The sequence below is a fragment of the Sphaerodactylus townsendi genome, unplaced genomic scaffold (genome assembly GCF_021028975.2).
Source record: "Sphaerodactylus townsendi isolate TG3544 unplaced genomic scaffold, MPM_Stown_v2.3 scaffold_28, whole genome shotgun sequence".
Classification (NCBI taxonomy): Eukaryota; Metazoa; Chordata; class Lepidosauria; order Squamata; family Sphaerodactylidae; genus Sphaerodactylus; species Sphaerodactylus townsendi.
The window spans coordinates 240,441-264,768 of NW_025950451.1; the positions used below are offsets into that span (position 1 = coordinate 240,441).

At 47.8% G+C, this 24,328-nt stretch overlaps 1 protein-coding gene across 5 annotated transcripts in view; it reads left to right on the forward strand.

Moving 5' to 3' along the window:
• LOC125425325 (rho GTPase-activating protein 20-like) overlaps positions 1-24,328 on the forward strand; it is a 118,063-nt gene that overhangs the window by 61,147 nt on the left and 32,588 nt on the right. For all 5 annotated transcript variants that reach the window (XM_048482936.1, XM_048482937.1, XM_048482934.1 and 2 more), the window contains one exon: positions 9,267-9,455. In XM_048482936.1, coding sequence (XP_048338893.1) covers positions 9,267-9,455 — 189 coding nt within the window. The remainder of the gene's footprint in view (positions 1-9,266; positions 9,456-24,328) is intronic.

Sequence of the window (24,328 nt, forward strand, 5' to 3'; positions counted from 1 at the left end):
ATATAAATAAATCAGCAATTTTAAAAACACATAAAAGCTCACAATTTAGATTTAAAACTCCAGTTGGAGCTGCTCAAGAATGGATTAGTAGCCCACTTACGTCTGACACGGTGCATACCTGTAAACCTCTTCCCACACAGATACTGTGATGCTGTCCCACACCTACATTCTTGAAGGAACTACAATAATAATTATTTATTTAATTCCTCCCCTCACCCTATGGAGGCACATATACATTAAATAAAAACAAAGCATTTCTAAAACATGATGGTGCCAAATAAAACAACCACTACTTGCTGACATCTCTAATGCTATATAATGGGAAGTAAACTCTCTACATACCTAATAATGAACAAAGAAGGGGGTTGGATGGGAATAGAGTTAAAATGCCAGCTGCAGATGGAAGAGGTACAAAGTCCCTGCCAGTCAATGATATGCTCAAATAAGTAAAACCATTGCTCTCCTCAACCGTAGATAAGATATAACATCTCTATCTTACAGTCTCTTTGGAACTGGGGGAGATCCTAAGGGATTGGGTTCAAGTCTCCTTAGGGTTCCACCAGGCACTTATCTGTAGCCTGGTTGTGCCCAGCATTGAACTGCGCACACTGCCTCCAAAGTACACTTTGAAACGGCACACACAGTTCAATGTTAGACTCAGCCAGGGGCGTAATGACGCAGCCCTGGGCAAACTTGGATCCCCCCATGGGCAGCCACTCCACCACGACCAAATTTTTTTTTGCACCAGGACATTAGTGCCTACAGGGGGTGAAGTTTTTAGACATATCAGCACCAAGATTTCAGCATATCATCAGGAGACTGTCATTATGCTACTCTCCAAGTTTGGTGAGGTTTGGTTCAAGGAGTCCAAAGTTATGGACTCCCAAAGGGGGTGCCCCATCCCCCATTGTTTCCAATGGGAGCTAATAGGAGATGGGGGTTACAGTGTTGAGGGTCCATAACTTTGGCCCCCCTGAACCAAACTGCACCAAACTGGGGGGTATCATCAGGGCAGTCTCCTAATGAGACCCTGAAAGTTTTGAGACTGCCTTCAGAAATGTGCCCCCCAGCCTGCAACCCCCATTGACAGCAATACAGAAAACTCAATGCAGAACAAAGATTCTTGAGCAAATTTCTGGGATGTTCCTGCAGGGGGCGCATTTTTGGATATATCGGCACCAAAATTTCAGGATATCATCTAGAAGCTGTCCTTATGAGACCCCCCAACTTTGGTGCAGTTTGGTTTAGGGGGTCTAAAGTTATGGACCCTCAAAGGGGGTGCCCCATCCCCCATTCTTTGCTAAGGAGATGGGGCTACCCTTTTGAGGGTCCAATAACTTTGGGCCCCCTGAACCAAACTGCACCAAACTTGGGGGGTGCCATCATGACAGTCTCCAGATGATACCCTGAAATGTTGGTGCTGATACGTCCAAAAATGCACCCCCTGCAGGAACATCCCAGAAATTTGCCCAAGAATCTTTGTTCTGCATTGAGTTTTCTGAATTGCTGTCAATGGGGGTTGCAGGCTGGGGGGTCGTGGGGAAGCCCGGGAGCACGCCAGAAATGACGCGCGCTTAGAGTAGCGCGCAGCAAAGGGTGGTTGATGGTAATTGGGGAATCGACCTTAGTTATCTCTCCCTCTCATAACTTCCACACTTCTTTAAACAGTGGTAACACTTGTTTGAATAAATTTTCATTTCTCGCAAACCCCTAATCTTTATCATTGTCTCTTTTTGTTTGAGTTCTAACATTGCTAAAGAATCTTGTTGATCCTGCAGTAATGTATGAAATGAGTTTGTCTGAACACTCAGTAAGCCAATGTTCTCTGTATTTTCATCAGCTCTTTTGTCCAGTTGTTGCACCTTTTCATCCAGTTTTTAAAACTTACCCAATTCCATTGTTATGTTTTCCATGTCGCATTCTAATTTATTAAAATGTTCCTGTGTGTCATGCTCTAACTTATCAAACCTTTGTGCTGAAAACCATACTAATTTTTAACCACAGTCTTTTTCCACATTCCTAGTGGCATCACTCTTATAAATCATTTCGTTAGACTTTAAATCTCTTAGTTTTTTTTCCTTTTGCTAGAAATGCTGATGTCCGACCGAAATTATCTTATATTTTTAACCGTTAACATATAGCACTGTTCTAATTTTAAAATTAAGAATCCACCCTAAAGTACCACAAATCACTCAGACTTTTTAAGATATACAGTTACTATGTAATTAAGAAACAAGACTAATTGCCCTATATAAGGAATCTATGAAATCTTGTACTCTATCTGTTAGGGAGTATAAGTGTGCTTTGAATCATTCAATTACAAATTAATTAGAGTAAATTTATAGTAAAGCCTATCAGTTAATATACCATATGGGTGCTATGTGACAATTATCTAATTGATCAAATAAATAAGTTACAATATATTAATTACTTTAGTTTATAAATTAATTGTTAGTTACTATATGTTTATCTTAAACACCTATATGGAATTAGATACCTAAGTAGTTAATTGGTAGATCTAATAGAATGGGTCCTATTTCCTATTATATTACCTAAAAAATGATGCAGATATACCAGAACCCACCAAGAAACCATTACTTTTATCAACCTGTAAGAGTATTAATCAATGTTATGGGGAACACAACTCCTTTCATCCCACAGTCATCAAGAGTATACGAGCAGAATCAGAAGATCTCAAGTTGGTTGAAGAATCCTTTGCAAGACGCTGAATGTTCTCACATTGCCTCTGCTAAGCCCTGCTGATCCAAGTTGTGTGGTTTTCAGCCTTCCGCTATCCCAATAGCTTCCTTCCCACGAAAGTAGAAGTGGCAAACCACTCTCCCCAATTATATTCAGACCCTTCGCTTCCTGGTTACTGATATTTGTAACCATAAAAAACTGATACAGTGACGCAGTTCCTTCTTCGAAGGTCTCACCTCACACAGAAGGGAAAGTGGCTGACTACCCTCGACAAGCGCTCCTAAACACCCCAATTTCCAATGTCTGTCCTAGCTGGTTCTTTGTAAGCCTCCTGAGCTTTTAAACAGATGCCTTGCTTTACTTCATCTTTCAAAGGGCCTCCACTCGCCCGCCCAACCAGGAATGTGAAACCAAGAATTAACCCCAGCACAAAAGTTCTATTCCTCCTGCACGTCTTGTCAGTTAATTGGTTTGCGTTTCCCTCCCAACGCAAAGCTTGGGTTGTTCCGTTGTTCTGTTAACGACTCCTTACCAACTTACCAATAGATATATTTTTTTCTTCAATAAAATAAGGTTGAATAAAGTATGCGATGAAAAGTCCAATGGAAGCACACTGACGTTTCTTCCTCACCCCACTCCAAACGCAGAATCAGCTCCCCCACACAATAGAAATCTTCCTCTTGTTAATTCTTGAAGATAAGCACAGTAGCTGAGGTGTCTTATAAAACACTTGTCCACCTAAAGCCAAAGAGTTAAAGGCACATTTAAAATGAATAAGCCGTCTCCCAGAATCAGCCTCGGACTGGCAGTACCCTGTTCCTTTTTCCCTTGTTTATATTGAACTTCTCTCAGGGCACCTCCGATGTAGCTTAGTAATATATCACTCCAGTATGTTCAACCAAGACTAGGAACTGGAAAATTTCAGTCCAATAACCACATAAAACTACTTGAAAGAGGAGTGGGTTCGCTCTCCTCTATAAAATGCAACCTTCAGCTACTGTTTAGAACCTACAACAGACTAAGATAGTTACTGTTCTGGAAATTTTTCTAGATGGCAGAGGCGTAGCTACCAAGGGGACATCCAGGGACAAGTGCCCTGGGCACCCCCTTGTGGTGGGCGCAAAAATTGCAGGTTCGTTTGTAACTTTTTCTATTTTTTAGTGTTGTTTCCATTTTTGGCCTGCAGGGGGCGCAGCTTTTAGGCAAGTGACACCAAAATTTTGGGCGATCGTCAGGTCACTCTCCTGATGATACCAGCCAAGTTTGGTGAAGTTCGGTTCAGGGTGACCAAAGTTATGGACCCCCCAAAGGGGTGCCCCATCCCCCATTGTTTCCAATGAGAGCTAATGGTAGATGGGGCTACCCTTTTGAGGGTCCATAACTTTGGACCCCCTGAACCAAACTTCACTAAACCTGGGTGGTTTCATCAGGAGAGTCTCCTGAAGATAGCCTAAAATGTTGGTACTGTTAGCTTAAACATTGCTCCCCTGACAGGCACCCTCAAATTTTCCCCAGGTTCTCTCTTTAAATCCACCCTCTTTGGAGTGGATTTAAAGGGAGAATCTGGGCTCCCTATTTTAAAAAAAATTTGAAAGTATTGTTGAAGGCTTTCACAACCAGATTCAACTGGTTGTTGTGGGTTTTTCAGGCTGTGTGGCCGTGGTCTGGTAGATCTTGTTCCTAACTTTTCGCCTGCATCTGTGGCTGGCATCTTCAGAGGTGTATCACAGAGAGAAGTCTGTTATAAGAGAAGTCTGGACACAGTGTATTACAGACTTCTCTCTGTGACACACCTCTGAAGATACCAGCCACAGATGCAGGTGAAACATTAGGAACAAGATCTACCAGACCACGGCCACGTAGCCCAGAAAACCTACAATAACCAACATTGAAAACGATGCTGTTTGGGGGTGGGGGGGGTGGCGTGAGGAATCTACCCTGAAACAACATCACTTTCAATGTTGTTTAAACTAGGGAGCCCAGAGTCTCCCTTTAAGGTGGGTTTAAAAGGAGAATCTGAACTCTCTAGTTTAAACAACATTACAAGTGATGCTGTTTCAGGGTGGATTCCCCCCCTTCAAAAAATAGCATCACTTTCAATGTTGTTTAAACTAGGGAGCCCTGGGTGTGTTCAGATTTGTGTGTTAGGGCATGTTCTATAATGTGATGGTGACTCGAGATGACCTAGTTCAAAAAATATTGTTTGGTCATGGTGGGGGAGGGATGCTGCCCATACGGGGGGAGGGGGGCGCAAAACTCAGATTTTGCCTTGGGCTCAATTTTTCCTAGCTACGCCTCTGCTAGATGGTGTCCATTTTATTCACAAGTTAGTTTCCCCCCTTGGTTTAAGCAACCTTTTTAACATATAAGAACTGTGGAATGTTGCTTGTATGAAACATGGTACATGAGATTTGAGATCTGGAGTCAAAAGGTTGAGTTATGGCTAGCAGAAGATGATTTAAAAAACACCAGAAATGAAAATAAAAGCAGTGTAATAGCTTCCAGTTCAAATTCAATGCATCAGCCCTAGAATAGTCTTGGATCTTTAAACAGGCCAAAATTAAAATGTTATCCTTTTTTTATCATTGGCCTCAGTACAAAGATGATGTATGTTCAAATGTAGAATTTAAGTTAGATGGGATATTTTCTTTGGCCAAGGGGACAGCATGTCTTTTCAACCTTTCTCATAATATTTCATAACCACTTCTATCATTAAATTTGGCATACACAAGTATCATATTTAGGGAGGGGCTTTTTGAATCAAATGGGAACTAAGCCAGGGCTGAGTTTTGGATGAAGTTCAGAAAAGTGTGGATGTTTGGATTTTTTAAAATCTGGCTTTTATTTTTAAACCTTCCCATTCTTCACAGAGCCTCTCTCACTATGCTTCCCCTTGACTATGCAAGCAGTAACATTCTCCTAGTAAAGGTTAAGATATCAGATTTATGTTAGGGTTGGCTGACTGTTTTTGGGTTCACAAAATGACTCCCTTCCCACCCTATTACACGAATTCCCTGCCATTTTCAGAACTAAGCATGGTGGGAGTTACTTGTGCTGAACTTAACAGTAGTTGCGCTTACCTTCAAATGTGCGGGCTCCCACTTGGTGTGAACTTCATCGATAATCAAGAAGCTTTCTACCTTGACTCTCAGTGCTTTCCTGAGAGACGTTAGACACCTTCTGACAACTGCAATTGAAACAGTAGAAATATTTGGAAGACAGCAAGAGCACTTCTAAGCAGTGTGACAACTGCTGAGACATACGTGTGATGGGGCATCATTTTTAAGCAGCCACAAGAAGATTAAAACCTCTTGGGCCCTTTCCACACAGGCCAATTATACCGGGTGAGAGGCGGGTTACATGAACCTGTCCTTGCCTCGGGCCGTTTGCATGGCTGGCTGCCCTGTGGATACGAGTGGGGTGCACGCCTTCGCATGGAGGGACTTTTTGTTTTGGTCCCTGTCTCCCTGCAAAGCACCGCTCCGCAGGGAGGCAGGACCACATCCAAGACCACGTTATGGCTCTTTCCCCCTGCATGGCTACGCAGGTGGGAGCTGGGGCCTGTGATTCTCTAATTTGATCACAGCCTCAGAGTCGCGTTCATTCGCTCTGCTGTGGCTGTGAGGCACGTTAAAATGAAATAATCGCACATATTGCAATTCTCGTTTAACCCGCCCTGTGGCCAATAACGTGAGTGAGGGTTGGGCTAAATCTGTATGAGGGGCAGGAACTGTGCGAAGTTCCCGCCAACACGGCTTTTATCCCACTTTTAACCCATTTTTTTTTGCAGAAAGGGCCTTGGACTGAATTAAAACAATGCATTAACCAGGGCACAGCTCACAGTCTCTAAGGTTTGTTTCGTATTCAAAATGGCTGTTTTCCCCAGTAACTGAAACATCCATTTAAAAATAATCTCATTGCTCTAAGTCTGATTAAACAAAAAATTAAAGAGAAACATAGAACTCCGGCATATCCCTCAGAAATTAATTCTATATAAGACACATGTAATTTGTATTCTGCCTGAATATATTTCAAGAAAGGTTAAATTTCAAAGCTTGTTACTGTGGGGCCAGGACCGCGTCTCTGGTCCTACACAGCAGAATTAGTTTAAGAAAAACTTAAAGTTAGAAATAAAAGCAAAAGACATCTGACATTAGAAACAAACAGACAGTTTTTACTTAGCAGAATATAGATAAGTTACAGAAGGTGAACTCTCCCGAGGGAGAGGCACGCCCTGGTGCTCTCAAGTGAGAGACACGCCCCCTTCCGGGTGGCTCTCGAGTGAGAGACACACCCTCCATATGAAAGAACCTTAGTTTTTATAGATGCAAAGAGTACAGACGTCACACAGTTCATCCCCTTGCTCACGTATTATAATCCATACCTCTTTCACGTGCTACAAGCATGTACTTTAAAAATCTCATTGGATAGATCTGTCTCCTGGTCACAGTAAGACAGCCTCTATTCTACGTATTACATTCCTTCTGTTCATGCCCCTCTCTGCCCATATGCAAAAGGGGCTGCAATAAAACTAGCTTCTGCCTTCAAGAATAACTTGTTCTTCTTAGTTTTTCTCCCAGAGAGAGATATGTCCTTAAGGTATACAGGATTCCTTAGGATCATAAAACTTCCTTCAATTCCCCAGTTTGAAATGTTAAAACATTTTAAAAGATTTTACATACACTGATTCTAACAACAATAGAGTTATAGTGAAATACTAATACATGTGAATCTCTCATTATCATTTCTGTGTTCATTTAACTACATAGAAAAACACTTTTTAATTTAACTAATCACATTGATTTCTAACCCAAAAACCAAATCATAAAATGCATATGTCTGATGTCACGTTGGCCCCTAGTGACAAGATCTGGAAGATGTTTATCTGTACCTGCCTGCATAATCACTGACAAGCTGGTAACATTCCTTTTGACCTGCTGCAAATCATGCAGGCTTCTGGTCCCTTACACAGAAGCTCCATTTTGATGCTTAGGATCTTTGGTCCTAAACAGAATCCATATTCCTTGATTAAATACAAATTTTATACATTCTGATCCGTCCCCACATTACCTAGAGCCTTGCCAAAAAAGGACAGAAAGCTGATTTCAATCTGTTTCATATCTGACACATGCAGAGGTGGTACAGTGTGGTCAGCTTATATAGAAAATATTACTCAACCATCTGCTCTCCATCGTCTGGCAGGAGAAAAATTAATTTTTAAAAATCTTTATTGGCACAAATACACTTTCAGGGAAAACCCAGAAGTTATGTTCTGCTGTTCTAGGAATTGTCAAAAATACTGTGGTGTTACCATAGAGTTTCTGGTGATTCCTAGAATGGTGTGATGTTCCAGATTTTCCCTGGAAATGGCATCATCAGCATGATGTTATTTCCAGGGAAAATCTGGAACATCACATGTTCCTCCCCCATGTTCTTGCCCACTATCTCTCATCAGGTACTAGCCCTAAAATTGTTAGTTAGAACAGTTCAAAAAGGCATGTTTGTAGACATATACAACTACCTAAACACAAGCTCTCAAGCCTACTGTGTCAAAATATCAGGAACATTTTATTTAAGGTTGAAATCCACAACAGCAGGTTTACTAAGAAGTAGGTCCCATTTTATTAAATGGAGCTTACTCCTTGGACAATACTCTTAGGATTGCCGACAGTATCAATCCGCCCTGACTTGTGCCTTAAAGGAAAGCAGGAAAATCAAAAGGAGGGGAGAAAGCAGCGGTGGGATTCTGCAGGTTCGCACCACTTTGGCAAAACCGGTTGTTAAAATGGTGCTTGTAAACAACCAGTTGTTAAAGTATTTGAATCCCACCCCTGGGAGAAAGGCAGGAGTCCTGGGCAAGAGAATGAGGCATTTTCCACGTGTTCCAGTTGCGAACAACGCAAGCTAGTGATCTGCCATCTCAGACTCTCTTAAGGGGGACTGGCTAGTTACATGTAGTTAATTAATTTATATAGCACTTTTCAAATAAAAGACCCAAGGCAGTTGAAAGTGCAGTAAATAACAATAAAATCAGAAGCCAATACGAGGCAATAGAAGTCCAGTCACAAACAGTAAAATCAATAAAATACAGTATGAATCAACATGCCCTCTGCCAGCATATTATAGGGTATTGTTCTTTTAAAGTCCATAGTTGATCCCTGCCTTGCAAGCATGATAGAGCTGTTTTTTTTACTGTGATAACCAGAAAATCTCATTTGAAACATGCTGAAAATACATTTTCTCCAGCCACCCCTGACCTTCTGAGCAACTGAGCTAGAACACAACTGCATGGGGAAAACCAGGGTGGTCCAGGATAGAAAGGCCGGGCCTAGTATCGGGGCATGAGCTGCCATTGGGTAGATTAGGCCTGAACAGAAAGACACGTATTCTGGAAGGTAGCAATTGTGCCTTAACTCTGCTCTCTGACCCTGCCGTGTCCCATGTCCATCCAATTATAAATATTTATACACCAAGGCTGGTCATAATTTCAATACAGTTTGCATATTCAAGGACTTTCTGAATGAAGGTTATTTGTTGAATGTCCCTCTTGTGTGTCGTGGAAACAGGTCATGAGCATCCCTTCAGCATTATTTTTGGCGGCCTCCAAGACTCTCTAGACCAGTTCCAGGGAACGAACAATGGCATGCAGCTGTCGGATGAAAACGAAACTTCCCTCTTGGATCAGCTCCCCAGGGATAGACAGTGCCAGTTCCTCCTAAAACCCAAGCCCCAAGCCCCAGTGCAACTGCAAAGAGGTAAAAAGCGGTGTGGAGCAAAGGTTGGTTGGGATTTTGACATGCAGTGTAATGTTGTCATATGCCACTGCTGCTTTAATGGTGGAAAGTGCCACTCTTGCAACCCACTTATTACAACCCCATTGTAAGGCTGGACACACTCAGACAAAGTCGACTTTGAAACAAAGGAACGAACTTTATTGATATGTGTTGCCCTAAGATACAGGGTGCTGGAACTGAGGGTTCTTGCCCTCAGTTCCAGTATATATACAGGTAGGAGTGGGCGGTCCTTCCCAGTGGCGGGAATGGGGAGAACTAGGAAACAGAAACTTAACATGCAACAGGGGCTTAAGTGAGGGTCGTGACCCTGACACCCATAGGGTTTTTTAAGGCAAGAGATTTTCAGAGCAGGTTTGCCACTGCCTGTCTCTGCATCACAACCCTGGGCTTCTTTGGTGGTCTCCCATCCAAGGCCAACCAGGGCCAACTCTTCTTAGCCTCCAAGATCTGATGAAATCAGGCTAGCCTGGGTTATCTAGGTCAGAGAATTGTTGCTTTAGAGGAGCATTTTAAATAATTTCTCACTAGTGAAAACTCACAGCAGAATTTCAGAATTCATATTCAACTGCCTGACTTTTGAACAGATTGTTATTTTCCAATTTTAATTGTTCTGTTGTACAACATTTATTTATTTGTTTATTTATCTATACATATTTGGATTTACTATACCACCCACCCCTGAAGGGCTCTGTCTTGTTGGTGAATTTTAAGGCCATAACATCTTATCAAATTATTTATATGCATTTTGTTTTTCCTAAATCTGCTAAAACAACAGCATCTATGAAATAGCTTGATGAGAAAAAGCAAAATAAACAAATGGGGGATTTAATGCAGATTTGAGCAACAAAATTTAATTGTGAATACTTTTTGTCAAACTTGTTTAGCCTCTAATATTGGACTTGTGTGTGGTGTAGGTATGTGTGGGCCTACACACACATATTTGGAGCATGGGCAAGCATGTTTCGGTCCCAAGTTAAGCATGGTCCAGTCTCATTGATTTGGCTGAAAACTGTGGAACATCAAGTGCTAAAACATGACTATGTAATTTATTTAGATATTGGGGTTGTGGTCCCGTAGCCAAGGCACTCCCAGCACCAGAGAATATTTGGCCACCTCAGCAATGATGAACTGCCGCTCCTCCCAGTGCCCCCTGCATTGGAGCAGGACTGGCTCCGTCCGATGTGTGGCCGGTGCGCCCCCCAATGTACCCCCGTCCATCTGCTCGAACAGGATGGGGCAGCGCAGGGGGACCCGTTGCAGCCCCAACTGGGCTACTAGGGACGGCTGCATTAGGCAGCGGGTGCACCTGTAAGGAATTCCATAGAAGCAGAAATAAAAGGCTTTTGGGGTGTAAAAGTCCGTTTATTAAGACATCTTAGAAAGCTCACATACACGTAGTGGCAGGAATGACACTTCCCGCCAGAAGCACAGGTTATAACACCATTCACCCCATCCCCCCTTCCTGCTTCCCATGGGAACGGAGTCCTCATCTCCCGCGCAGAGATAAGGTCTCCGCCGAAGAAGCTGGCCCATCGCCCGGGCTGTGGAATGCACTCAAGGTTACTTCACCATCAACACCATTGAATCCTTTACACTCTGCCTCCCTTAAAGAAGACCCCTCCCCCCCAGGTTTATGCGGAAAGGCGCGGTGGAAAGCAGAAATAAGGGTGGGGGCTTCAATATTTTCGGAATAAACCCATTGATTATACCCAGAGGAATATCCCACCCAAGAGACTAAATATTGCAAGCGTTTGCGATTAAAGCGAGAGTCCAGAATAGCGTCAATTTCGTAGTGCTTGTGACCATCAATAATAGTCGGTGGGGGCCTCTCCGGCGGGTCGTGCCAGGCATCGGAAGCGGGAGCCTCCTTGAGCAAGCTGGAATGGAAGACAGGATGAATGTTACTAAGAGAGTTAGGCAAATCTAAGCGGGCAGTGACATCATTAATTACTTTAGTAATCTGAAAAGGTCCCACAAATCTTTTGCCAAGTTTGGAATATTTATGCACGTCTCTGAGATTTTTTGTAGATAAATACACCCAAGAGCCCACACGCAGAGGAAAATCCGAGCGGTGTTTATCCGCTTGCAGCTTTTGGGAGTCCTTCGCTTGTTGTAAGGCGGTCTGGACCGTTTTCCATCCCTCGGCTAGGGATGAAATCCACTGTTGAAACTCTGGGGGGTCCAAAGCTGCCGCGGGTAGTTGTGGCAACGGCGGGAAGGAGCGACCAGACACAATTTCAAAGGGGGTTTTCTTTGTACTACTATGAACTGCATTGTTGTAGGCGTACTCTGCAAACGGAATAAGCTCGCACCAATTGTCTTGGTGGTAGTTGGTGTAACAACGTAAATACTGCTCTAGGGTTCTGTTCGTTCTCTCCGTCTCGCCGTCACTTTGAACGTGGTAGGGGGCGGCGACGGCCGGGGCGGCCCCCAACAACCCCAAAAACGCTTTCCAGAACTTTGAGATGAATTGGGGGCCGCGGTCGGAGACCACCTTAATGGGGGCGGAATGGAGACGGTAAATATGTTGAATGAACAGCCGTGCCAATTTAGGAGCGGAGGGGATGGAAGCACATGGAATAAAATGGGCTTGTTTAGAAAATAAGTCTACCACCACCCATAACACCGTGTTGCCATGACTTTCGGGCAAATCTGTAATAAAATCCATGGAGATGACTTCCCAAGGGCGGGAGGCCACCGGGAGAGGTTGTAACAGCCCATGGGGCTTTCCCGGGATGGTTTTGGCTTCTGCACAAACTGAGCAGCCCTTAATGTATGCTTCAATGTCTTTGCGCATTGCGCGCCACCAGAACTGCCGGCGGGCTAAATGTAGAGTTTTTAAAAAGCCAAAATGTCCAGCCGAACGGGCATCGTGGCAAGCTTCAAGAACCTGCTTGCGGAGGGGGGGAGGCACGTACCAACAGTCCCCCCTCCGCCAAACTCCATTCTCCAAACGCAATTGGGAGTCACTTTCTTCCGCTGGAGGCTCGTGCAGCCCCGCCTCTTCGAGTTCCCGCAGGAAAGGAGAGACGAGACTAGGAATGGGGGGTGGAGGAGGAGCGAACGTTTGAGATCGGGTGACAGCCAACCCCAACTGGGAGGGGGAAAGAACAGTGCGTGGAATGTCTCGTAAGGCAGCTCCACCCCCCTCCCCGGGTAGGCGCGAGAGCGCGTCAGCCAGTTTATTGGTTTTCCCAGGGAAAAAATGGACTGTAAAAGAGAAACGAGAAAAGAAATCGGCCCAACGAAGTTGTTTTGCAGACATCTTGAGGGGGGTGGAAAGAGCTGCCAAGTTTTTATGATCCGACCAAACCTGAAAGGGGTGTTTGGCCCCCTCCAGCCAGTGGCGCCAAGTGGAGAGTGCCACTTTGATGGCCGCAGTCTCTTTATCTCCCACAGTCCAGTTGAGTTCAGCACCAGAGAATTTCTTAGACAAATAAGCACACGGAACCAGCCTACCATCTTTATTTTTCTGCAACAGGGCTGCCCCAAGTGCTTTGTCCGAGGCATCCACGTGAACCACAAACGGGAGATCTGGGTCAGGGTGCTTTAGGATAGGTTCGGTGGTAAAAGCAGACTTTAAGAGCTGAAAGGCTGTTTGACACTCCTCAGACCAGGAAAGGGGGGCCCCGGGCTTGGCGGACAGTGGATCTTTACCCTTAGTGCGTAAGAGGTCTGTGAGAGGGAGAGTCAGTTCAGCGAATTGGGGTATAAAGTCACGATAGAAATTAGCAAAACCAAGAAAAGATTGGAGTTCTTTGCGGTTGGTGGGGGCAGGCCATTGGAGGACTGCGTCAATTTTAGCAGGATCCATTTTCAAGCCCTCGGGCGAGATCCGGTAACCCAAATAGTCAATGGAGGTCTGGTGAAAACAGCATTTGGAGAGTTTGGCAAAGAGAGAGTTGTCGAGCAAGCGTTTCAATACCTCCCGAACCAATGTCTCATGCTCTTCCATGGTTTGTGAGTAAATTAAAACGTCATCTAAGTATACCACAACTCCCTTGTACAATAAATCATGAAGAACTTCGTTGATAAGGGCCATAAAAGCCCCGGGGGCCCCACTTAACCCGAATGGCATTATTAAGTATTCAAACTGTCCAAACTTTGTGTTAAACGCAGTCAAGTGTTCATAGCCTTCAGCAATTCGGACTCTGTAGTAAGCTTCTCTCAAGTCCAATTTAGTAAAAATGCGCCCTTTGCCGAGTGCATCTAAAAGGTCCTTGATCAAAGGCAAAGGATATTTATTGGACAGGGAGACCGCATTGAGACCTCGATAATCTGTGCAAAGCCGTAAAGACCCATCTTTCTTTTTTACAAACAAAACGGGAGCAGCGTGTGTGTGTTTGGTAGCCCGCTGTATGAACCCGCGAGCAAGGTTCTTGTCCAAGAAGGCACGGAGTTCCTTCTCCTCATTGGGACTCATGCGGTAGATTCTACCTTTGGGTAGTTGCGCCCCTGGTTGTATAACAATTTTGCAGTCAGTGTCTCTGTGGGGTGGCAACTGATCGCATTCTTGCTCCTGAAAAACTCTGGCTAGATCATGATATGCGGGTGGGATGCCAATAAGATCGGGAGCAATCGCTGAAGAAGCCAGGGAGGGGGGTGTGTCAGGAGAAGTTGGGTTTTCCCCCCAATTCATGTGTTCACCGCAGGGAGGGTCAGTGAATTCTAAGATCCGTTCTTTCCAAATGAACTTTGGTTCATGTAACAGTAACCAAGGCATGCCCAAAACTATGGAGTGTTTGGCCACTGGTGCCAAAATAAAACTAATTTTCTCCCAATGGTCGGCGCAACGGAGGAGAACCGGCTGTGTTTTGTACTGGGCCGGTCCTTCGTTCCCAAGGGGGCTGCCGTCCATTTGGGTGAATGGTATGGGCTTAGCCAGGGGAATTTGGTCCAGACCTAGCTCCTCTGCCACCTGGGGCCGCATTAAGCAGTGGGAGCAGCCAGAATCCACAAGGGCCGAGGCTATGATGCGAGTGTGTTTAGCGGGGTTGGCCAGAAATGCTTGGACAGTAATGGGAGCGCTGCCTTCACTCACCGCGTCAGGAGTCGGGCCCATGTCCATGGGGGCTGAAGAAAGGCAAACAGCTGCTTCCCCCTCCTCTGGGTCGCCTTCGATGACCGCTTTAGACGAACCCGTCGGCGGCGGCCCTGACCTGCGTGGTGGCTTGGCAGATGGGGTGCGCGGAGCTGGAGCGGTTGGTTTTTGTTTCTTGGGACAGTTGGCGGCTAGATGACCTGGCCCTCCGCAGTAAAGACACAATCCCAGTCGGCGACGGCGTTCAGAGGTGGTTTCGGTAGGGGCGGCTGGGCTTGACTTGGTGGACACAGTAGTGGGTTTTGGGCGTGGGCGGCCTCCGGCACGAGCATATTCCAAACGAGACGCCACTTGGGACCCCAACTGGATCCAATCTGCAATGGTACGAGGAACCCGAATTAAAAACACCATTTCACGCAGCTTGCCGTCCACAGCATCTGAGAAGTATTCGCATTTCATGCGTTCAGGCCACTCAGGAGGAAGTCGAGCAGCCGCCGCACAAAATTCACGGGCAAATTCTGCAAACGGGCGGTTGCCTTGCTGGATAGTTTTGATGGTGCGGATAGCTTCATTCTCGGCGCCTGGATCTTGGAAGCGCGCTCTTAAGGCTTGGAGGAATGCGGGCACCGTGCGAGAGTCTTCATCCTGCAAATCCAAAAGAGTCACGAACCAGTCGGCTGCTGCCCCATCCAGGACTGAGCCGATGTCCCGTATTTTTTCGCGCTCAGACCGGTATAGATCATCATAGTCTTCCAAGTGGGCATTGAGTTGCAAAATGAAGTAGGGAAGTTTGGAAGCGGTCCCATCAAAACGGGCTGGTATCGGGGGCCGATAGTAGCCCCGTTCAACGGCTCTTGGCGCCTGCTGGGGTGGTGGTTGCGCGGGTTGGGCAGGTTGGGCAGGCAGCTGTTGTACGGGGGGGGGCCGGAATCGGGGGCGCTGGTGGTGCCGCTGGCGTTTGGGTGGCAGGACCCAGATACGTGGCCCCCCTGGCACCGGCGTGATCAGTAACAGCATAGACTCCAACCTGGGGGTTCCTGGTCTGCTGCCTTCTTAGCTCCCTCTCCAACGCAGCCAGCTCCCTCTCCTTGCGGGTCAATGCATCTTGGTGCGCATGCAAAGCAGCTTTCTCTCGTTCCAATTTAGCCAGTTCGTCCCGTTTAAGGGCTTCAGTGAGCTCACTTTGCGTGCGCAGGGCCTGAACGCTTTCGCGTTGCCGTTGTAAATCCAGTCTGGAGTGTTCCAGGACTTTATCATGGACTGACAGATTCTGGGCATATTGTCGTTGGAGCGCATCTTTGGCACGGTCCAACTCGAGCTGGACTTCTTTGCGTTGCCGTTCCCGGTCCCTCTGCAGGTTTTCGCGCTCTTGCTGCAACTGTGCCCGTTCCTCCTCCCATAGCTGATGTTCACGGGTCCATGCTTCTTGGGCATCTCGCAGTCGCCCTACTTCCTCATCCCAGGTCTCCTTCGATGGGAGAGGGAACAGATCCGGCTGGGAGTGCAGGCTTTCTTCGGACTCTTCGTCATCTGGAAGCGAGACATCGGAGACACCGTAGCCGCCGTAGCCACCGGTGGCTCCCCGAGGCACCTCAGGTGCGGTCGCTGGCCCGGGATCAGGGGGGTCCGATTGGGAAGCGGTACGGATACCCCTCCCAATTCCAGGTTTAGTCCCGGTGTCCTTTGGACGGGCCCCAGTGCTGTGCCACGGCAGTTCCTTGGGAGCATCACCAAAATACGAGTCCAGGAACCGTTCAATGGATTCCTGGGTTGCCGCATGAAAGGTGGTCAGGCCCGTCTCCTCCATGACAGGTTGCATCTGAAGTTTGTAATCCACACGAAAGCGGGTAGAGATCCGATCCACAGGCGCTCGATCCATAGACAGCGCCCCAAACGGCTCATGGAAGTCCCCATGGTCGTCGTCACGTCCCTCGTTCCAACGGAGTAAAGGAAGACTCGTGCTGATACGAGGACGAGAAAGAGCCACCAGCGAGGCCCGTTCTCCTGCCGGTGCCTCTAGATCCAGAAGGGAAAGGTCGGAGCCCTCTTTGGGGGCTACCGCACCTTCCGCAGTAACATTCAACCTCTCCATGTCAAGACACCAGAGGTCCACTGCACTAGGAATATGGATGTATTAGGATTCCTGCCACAATGTAAGGAATTCCATAGAAGCAGAAATAAAAGGCTTTTGGGGTGTAAAAGTCCGTTTATTAAGACATCTTAGAAAGCTCACATACACGTAGTGGCAGGAATGACACTTCCCGCCAGAAGCACAGGTTATAACACCATTCACCCCATCCCCCCTTCCTGCTTCCCATGGGAACGGAGTCCTCATCTCCCGCGCAGAGATAAGGTCTCCGCCGAAGAAGCTGGCCCATCGCCCGGGCTGTGGAATGCACTCAAGGTTACTTCACCATCAACACCATTGAATCCTTTACAGCACCCCAGTAAACAAGTGCCTGCGTCTGCACACTAGTCCCACAAGTCTAATTAGACACAGTCACGGGAAGAAGGAACGGGCCTTTGGTTCCACTCACCCTCAGTTTCGCTCCCTTAGAAGGAACCTGGCCTCGGACGCGCTTCAGGCCAGGTTGCTGTCATTTCCCGCCGACTCCTTGCTGGTCTTGGGGCCACCCGCCTCCTCGGAGGCCAGACTTGCCTCGCACGGCTCCACTTGTAGTCCCGAACCCTTCTTAAATGGGGACCTTTCCCCTGGACCCTTAGCCGCCCCGGCCTTCGCTGTGCCACTGGCGGGGACTACTGGAGGTTCAGGTTTCTTGCTAGGGCACATGGCCGCCATGTGCTCCTCTCCGCCGTAACTCAGGCAAAGTCCCAGCTGCCACTGCCAGGCATAAAGAGATTCCCCTGCCTCCTTGCCACCGCAAGCTGGAGAAGTGCCCCTCGATGGGGGACGGGGGATGCCGGCGGGAGTTGCCCCACTGTTTCAGTAGCTGCACTCTATGCAGACGGACCTCTGCCTCGCCAGCCCGTGTGTACCACCCCGCCAGGGAGGTCGGCTCCGCAGTCACCATGGCCTACTGTGCCACCTCTGGGTGAAGCCCCTCTTGGAAGAAGTGAATCTTCACCTGCTCCAGCCAGTCCTGGACCACCCTGGCTAGCTGGTGGAACTCTGAGACATACTCACTCACAGATCGGGACCCTTGCCAGATCTGCCACAACTGGGCATGGGCCTTCTCCTCCTCAAACCGGTCCTCGATCTGCCGCCGCAGTGCCAACATGAAGCGGGGGAAGGAGCGCAGTTCGGGTGCCTGTAAAGTCCCACGTACCAGCAAGCTGCTGCCTCACCCAGGAGGGCCCCCACCTCATGTACTTGCTCGACCTCGTCCTCATAGTCATCACCGTACTTCTCCATATGCATCTCGACTTGCATGAGGAATAGGGTAGCGTCTCCGTCATCCCGTCGAAACTGGCCTTCAAACGCCGCCGCAGCCATAGGGGCTGCGGCAGCTGTGGCCTGGGTGGGCCTGGCAGCCCGGGCTGCCCAGGCGGTACATCATTGAGGGGCGTGGGCACAGGCTGCCCCCCCTCCGGAGGTGGCGGCGGCGGCAGCTGCAGCAGATCCTGGTGATCCCGCTCTGCTTCCTTGGTGCAGGCCAAGATGTTCCATGTTGCGCCATTCGAAGTGTATCTCCTGCCGAATCTCATCTCGTTCTTGCCGCCAGACAACCGCGCCTCGCTCAGGGCCCCACGCCCCTGCTTGGACCTGGACCCGCGACCACTCTCTTTGCGCTGCCGGGTCCCACTTCAAGTAAATGTCCTGGTCCATGGCTTGCGTGAGCCAAGTGGATTCACGCCGCCCAGCCGCCTTGGCACGGCTGCCGAGAGGGGGCCCAAGAGTAGAGCGATCCCATGCTCGCCTCACAGTTGGCGTTTCGCGCGGCACCGAAGTGAGGACCGTGTCAGTCGGGGACAAGGGCATCCTTCTCCTCGTCTCCTAAGTCTGGGTCGTGGGGTGTCTTCAGCCCTTGTCTTAACCTGCCCCGCTTCCTCATCAGGGTTCGCTAGCGAGGCGCTTCCGCTTCGTCGCTCCATCCGTTCCTCGCCATGGATCCGAAAAGGGTCAAACTGGGAGATCCTGCTTAATGTCAGACTCTCAAACGTGGAAATAACAGAGACTATAGAAAAGTCCAAAAGCAGTTTATTCCAGGTGATACAAAGAGTAACAATGTAAAGCAGGATCTGAGCTAAAGAACTCAGATCCAGGATCTATATCCTTTAACACACACACACCCCGTTATGCCCCACACCAAATGTCTACTACAGTTTCTACTACAATTACACTACAGAGCTTCAAAGGACCTGGGAACCTTTCACACCTCTTTGAAGGTGGGCTGACGTCAGGAGATTGCCAGGAAGAGGGAAACAGGGAAACTTTTACAATTCACACACAGCAAGACATGAAGGCACTGACAGGCATGGTCCTGACAGATGAACAGCAGTTACAGATAAGTGCAACTACGTTATATATGCCCTCCCTTAGCATACTTATTCAAGAGTAAGTGCCTTGGAGTCTAAGGTAAATATACTCAGGATTTCAGCTTAAGGCCATAACTCAACTCTCAGCTGGACATGATGGAAGCTGGAAGTTTAATTTTTTAGTAAATGTCTACTTGAACTCCCTGACAGAATTCCTTCTGACTGTCCCTTCTAAAGCCAAAATTTTGCATTAGGCACACTGGAACTCATAAAATCATAGAACTGGAAGAGACCACTCCAGCCCCCTGCCATGCAGGGACACACAATCAAAGCACTCCTGATATATAATAATCCAGCCTCTGTTTAAAAACCTCCAAAGAAGGAGACTCCACCACTCTCCAAGGCAGAGAATCCCACTGTCGAACAGCCCTGACAGTCAGAAAGTTCTTCCTAATGTTTAGGTAGAATCTCTTTTCCTTCACCTTGAACCCATGACTCCGTGTCCTTGTCTCTGAGGCAGCAGAAAACAAGCTTGCTACCTCTTCAACATGGATCCCTTCAAATATTTAAACATAGTGTAAGGAATTCCAAAGAGCAGAAATAAAAGGCTTTTGAATATAAGTCCGTTTATTCAGACATCTTAGAAAGCACACACACACGATATGACAGGAATGAGACCTCCCGCCCAAACTACAGGTTATAACGCATTCGAAGTCCTCCCTCCTCCCTGGGCCATCCGGGCCCATCCTTCTATGAGAACGGAATGCTCATCCTGGACAGCAAGATAAGCCGCCCACCTGCTAAGGTTGTTGTTAAGCCAAACCTGGGTCTGCCGCCTCGCTGGAGGCATTCCGTCAAGGCCAGCTGGCTGGGAGAGAACCAGGCAGAATTGCCATCCTTACACTAAGAAAGCCCCCCCCCCCCCGGTTTATTAGGAAAGGCTTTGTGGAAAGCAGAAATGAGGGAGGGGGCATCAATATTTTCTGTATACACCCATTGATTATGGCCAGAGGGATAGCCAACCCATGAAACTAGATATTGTAGACGATTGCAGGAGAAACGGGAGTCCAGAATAGCATCTATTTCATAGTGCTTGTGGCCATCAATTATAACTGGCGGGGGTGGCTCCGGAGGGTCGTGCCAGGCATCTGAAACGGGAGCCTCCTTGAGTAAGCTGGAATGGAAGACAGGGTGAAATGTTACTTAACCGAAGCTAGGCAAACTTAAACGAAAGCAGTAAATATCATTGATCACCTTTGTAATCCCAAAAGGGCCCACAAAATTTCTTGCCAAGTTTTGAATATTTGTGCACGCTCTCTAAGGTTTTTAGTGGACAAGTAGACCCAGGCCCCAACCAAGCAGCGGGAAGTCTGAGCGACGCTTGTCCGGGCTGAACCTTTTGTGATTCTTGGGCCTGCTGTAAGGTAGACTGCACCGCTTTCCAACCCTCGGCCAGCTTAAGAAATCTATTGTTCGACCCGGGCGGCTGCAGTAATTCTGCAGGCAGCTGGGGCAAACGGTGGGAAGGACCGACCAGAAACAATCTCGAACGGGGTCTTTTGCGTGCTGCTGTGAATGGCATTGTTATAATTTTATACTCTGCAAAAGGGAGTAAATCGCACCAATTGTCCTGGATGATAGTTAGTGTAACAACGTGAATACTGTTCTAATCCGCTCTGCTCGGTCCGCTCTGATTGGCCGCCACTTTGAACGCAGTAGGGGGCGGCGACCGCCGGGGTGGTCCCCAACAGCTCCAGGAACGCCTTCCAAAACTTAGACACGAATTGGGGACCGCTGGCTCTGACACCACCCTTATCGGGGGAGGAGTGTAGGTATTTACAGACATGTTGGATAAACAACCGGGCCAATTTAGGTGCCGCACGGGATGGTGGTGCAAGGAATAAAATGCGCTTGTTTAGAAAAAAAGATCCACTACCACCCATAAAACCGTGTTCCCGTGGCTTTCCTCGCAAATCAGTTATAAAATCTACGGAAATGACCTGCCAGGGTCGAGATGCAACGGGGAGGGGCTTTTTAATAACCCATGCGGCTTTCCCAGTATCTACTTGGCTTCTGCACAGACGGGACACCCTTTGATATAATGCTTTCAATGTCTTTGGCGCATGGAGCGCCACCAGAACCGTTTCCATGGCCAGATGCAACGCTTTCAAAAATCCGAAATGCCCAGCCTGACGGGCATCATGACATACTTCAAGAACCTGCCTCCGGAGAGGAGGAGGGATCGCATTCAACACCCTCCCTCAAGTTTCCAAACACCACCCTCCAAACGAAGCCAGGAATCTCCGTCCGGGCCGAGTTTCACAAGGGAGCCCCGCCTCCTTGAATCTCTGGAGGAAGGGGGAGACGATGTTGTGGGATGGCCGGAGGGGGAGGAGCCGCTGTTGTTTGTGATCGGGTGACAAAGCTAATCCCAGCTGGGAGGGAGTAAGAACGGTGTGTGGGATGTCTTCGTAGCGAATGGCGTTCCCCCCCTCCCCGGGGAGGCGAGACAGCGAGATCAGCCAGTTTGTTGCTCTTACCAGGAAAGAAATGGACTGTGAAAGAGAACCCTGGAGAAGAAATCGGCCCAACGTAATTGTTTGGCAGACATTTGGAGCGGTGTAGACAGGGCAGCTAGATTCTTGTGATCCGACCAAACTTGGAAAGGGTGCTTGGCTTCTTCTAGCCAATGGCGCCTAAACACTCAAAGCAGCTTTGATAGCCGCGGTCTCCTTATCCCCCACAGTCCAGTTCAGTTCAGCCCCAGAAAACTTTTTGGACAAGTAAGCACACGGCACCAATTTGTTATCTTTTATTTTTCTGTGTAAGAGGGCAGCGCTTAGCTTTTATCCTAAGCATCCACATGCACAATGAAGGGAAGATCTGGGTTTGGGTGACTTAAAATTGGTTCTGTGGTAAAAGCTGTTTTTAGCTGCTGGAATGCTGACTGGCATTCCTGAGACCAGAGGAGGGGAGCTCCTTGTTTAGAAGCCTGCAAGTCTTTGCCTTTTGGTACGTATAAGAGATCCGTGAGCTGCAAGGTGATCTCAGCAAATCGGGGAATAAAGTCACGATAGAAATTGGCAAAGCCTAGAAAGGATTGTAGTTCCTTCCTGTTGGTGGGGGGCAGGCCATTCAACCACGGGCGGCTATTTTCGCTGGGTCCATTTCCAAACCCTTATGAGTGATCCCATGAATTCCGTGACAATCTATGGATGCGATGGAAACAACATTTTGACCAACTTAACAAATGAGGGAGTTATCTAGTAGGCGTTGTAAGACTCTCTCGCATCTAGTTTCTCATGCTCCTCAATGTTTTGTGAATAAATTAAAACATCATCTAAATATACCTAATTACCCCTTTGTATAACAGATCTTGTAAAACTTCGCTGATAAGAGCTATGAAAGCCCCTTGGGCTCCAGCTAATCCTAATGGCATTACTAAATATTCAGATTGTCCAAACTTTGTATTAAAAGCTGTCGAAAGTGTTCATAGCCTTCCCGCACAATGGACTCTGTAATAAGCCTCTCTTAAGTCCAATTTAGTAAAGATCCTACTTTGCCCAAAGCATCCAAGAGGTCTTTACTCAAGGGCAAAGGATATTTGTTGGATACAGACACAGCATTCAATCCGCTGACATAATCAGTACAAAGTCTTAACGAACCATCCTTCTTTTTAACAAACAGAACAGGGGCTGCATGGGTATGGTTTCTTTGTGGCTCTTCGTGATAAATCCAATGAGCCAGGTTTTTATCTAAGAAAGCGCTGAGTCTCCTTCTTCTTCGGTGGGACTCATGCGATAGATTCTACCTTTGGGTAACTGAGCTCCGGGTTGCAGTAAAAAATTTTACAGTCAGTATCCCCATGGGGGGGCAATTGGTCGTGACTCCTGTTCTTGAAACACTCTGGACAAGTCTCGGACACGCTTCGCCGGATTTCAAGTAGGACTAGAGGCAGACAATACATTTAAAGCTTTGGGACCTGGCGAGCTCGCTCTCAGTGGGAGATACTTCCCCCCCGCTCATGTGATCCCCACAGGGAGTGATCCGGGTGAATTGGAGGATCCGCTCTTTCCATACGCGATGGTTGGTTCATGTAGGAGCAACCAAGGCATGCCTAACACAATAGAGCGTTTAGCAACAGGAGCAAGGATGAAACTTATTTTTTCCCAATGGTCGGCACAACGAAGAAATACTGGCTGGGTTTCTTAAACGTGGCCGACCTTCGCCACCTAGAGGGCTACCATCCATTTGGGTGAAGGGAATGGGTTTCACCAAGGGGACTCGATCTAAACCGAAAGTTCGCCAGCCACTCTGTGGTCTCATGAGACAGTGGGAGCAGTTCGAGTCCACAAGCGCGGAGGCCAGAACACGCTGCATGTTTATTCTGGGTTGGCTAGCCAGAGTCAAAATGGTAATGGGAGCACTGCCTTCACCTCACCGCGATCCGGAGTAGGGTTATCATCTTCAGGTGCTGCTGACAGGCAGAGCGCTACTTCTACGTCCTCGAAATCTTCCCCGATAGTAGCTTTAGATCTACCCTGAGGCGGCGGACCTGGATTTCCGCGGAGGCTTGGTCACCACGGTACGCAGTAGTCGGAGGTTGAGGTTTTTGCTTCTTTGGGGCAGTTAAGTCTGTGCGGCCAGGGCCCCTACAGTAAAGGCACAATCCCAACTGCCGCGGCTAATTTAATGCCCGACGCGGTTTCAGTTGCGACCGCAGGAGCTGACTTTACAGTAATACTCTGGTGCTGGTGTTGCGGCTGGTTTTGGGCGCTGGACGGCCATCTATGCTGGCGCGCGCAAGACGAGCAGCTTACTTGTGATCCCAGTTCGATCCATTCAACTACTGTCCGCTGGAATCCGGATGAGGATAACCGCTGCAGAAGTTTGATGTCCATGCCTTCGGTGCAATTACTCACATTTCGGCGCGCTCCGGCCAGTCTGGAGGAAGTTTACTGGCCGCTGCACTAAATCTCCCGGGCATATTCAGCTTAAAGAACGGTTACCTTGCTTGATGGTTTTTTACTGTACGTATGGCAAATGTTTTCTGCATCAGGATCCTGGAACGGGCGATCGTAACGCCTGGAGGAACTCCCCCCACTGTGCGAAAGTGTCATCAGCCTGCACTTCGTAGAGAGTAACGCAACCATTCAGCAGCTATGCCATCCAGCACTGATCCAATGTCTCGGACTTTTTCACGTTCAGAACGATATAGGTCATCATACTCTTGCATATGGGCATCGAGTTGTAGGATGAAGTAGGGAAGTTTCGATGCAGTCCCGTCAAAACGAGCCGGGATGGGCGGTGTAAAGGATTCAATGGTGTTGATGAGCCGGACGGCCGCCTGGCCTTG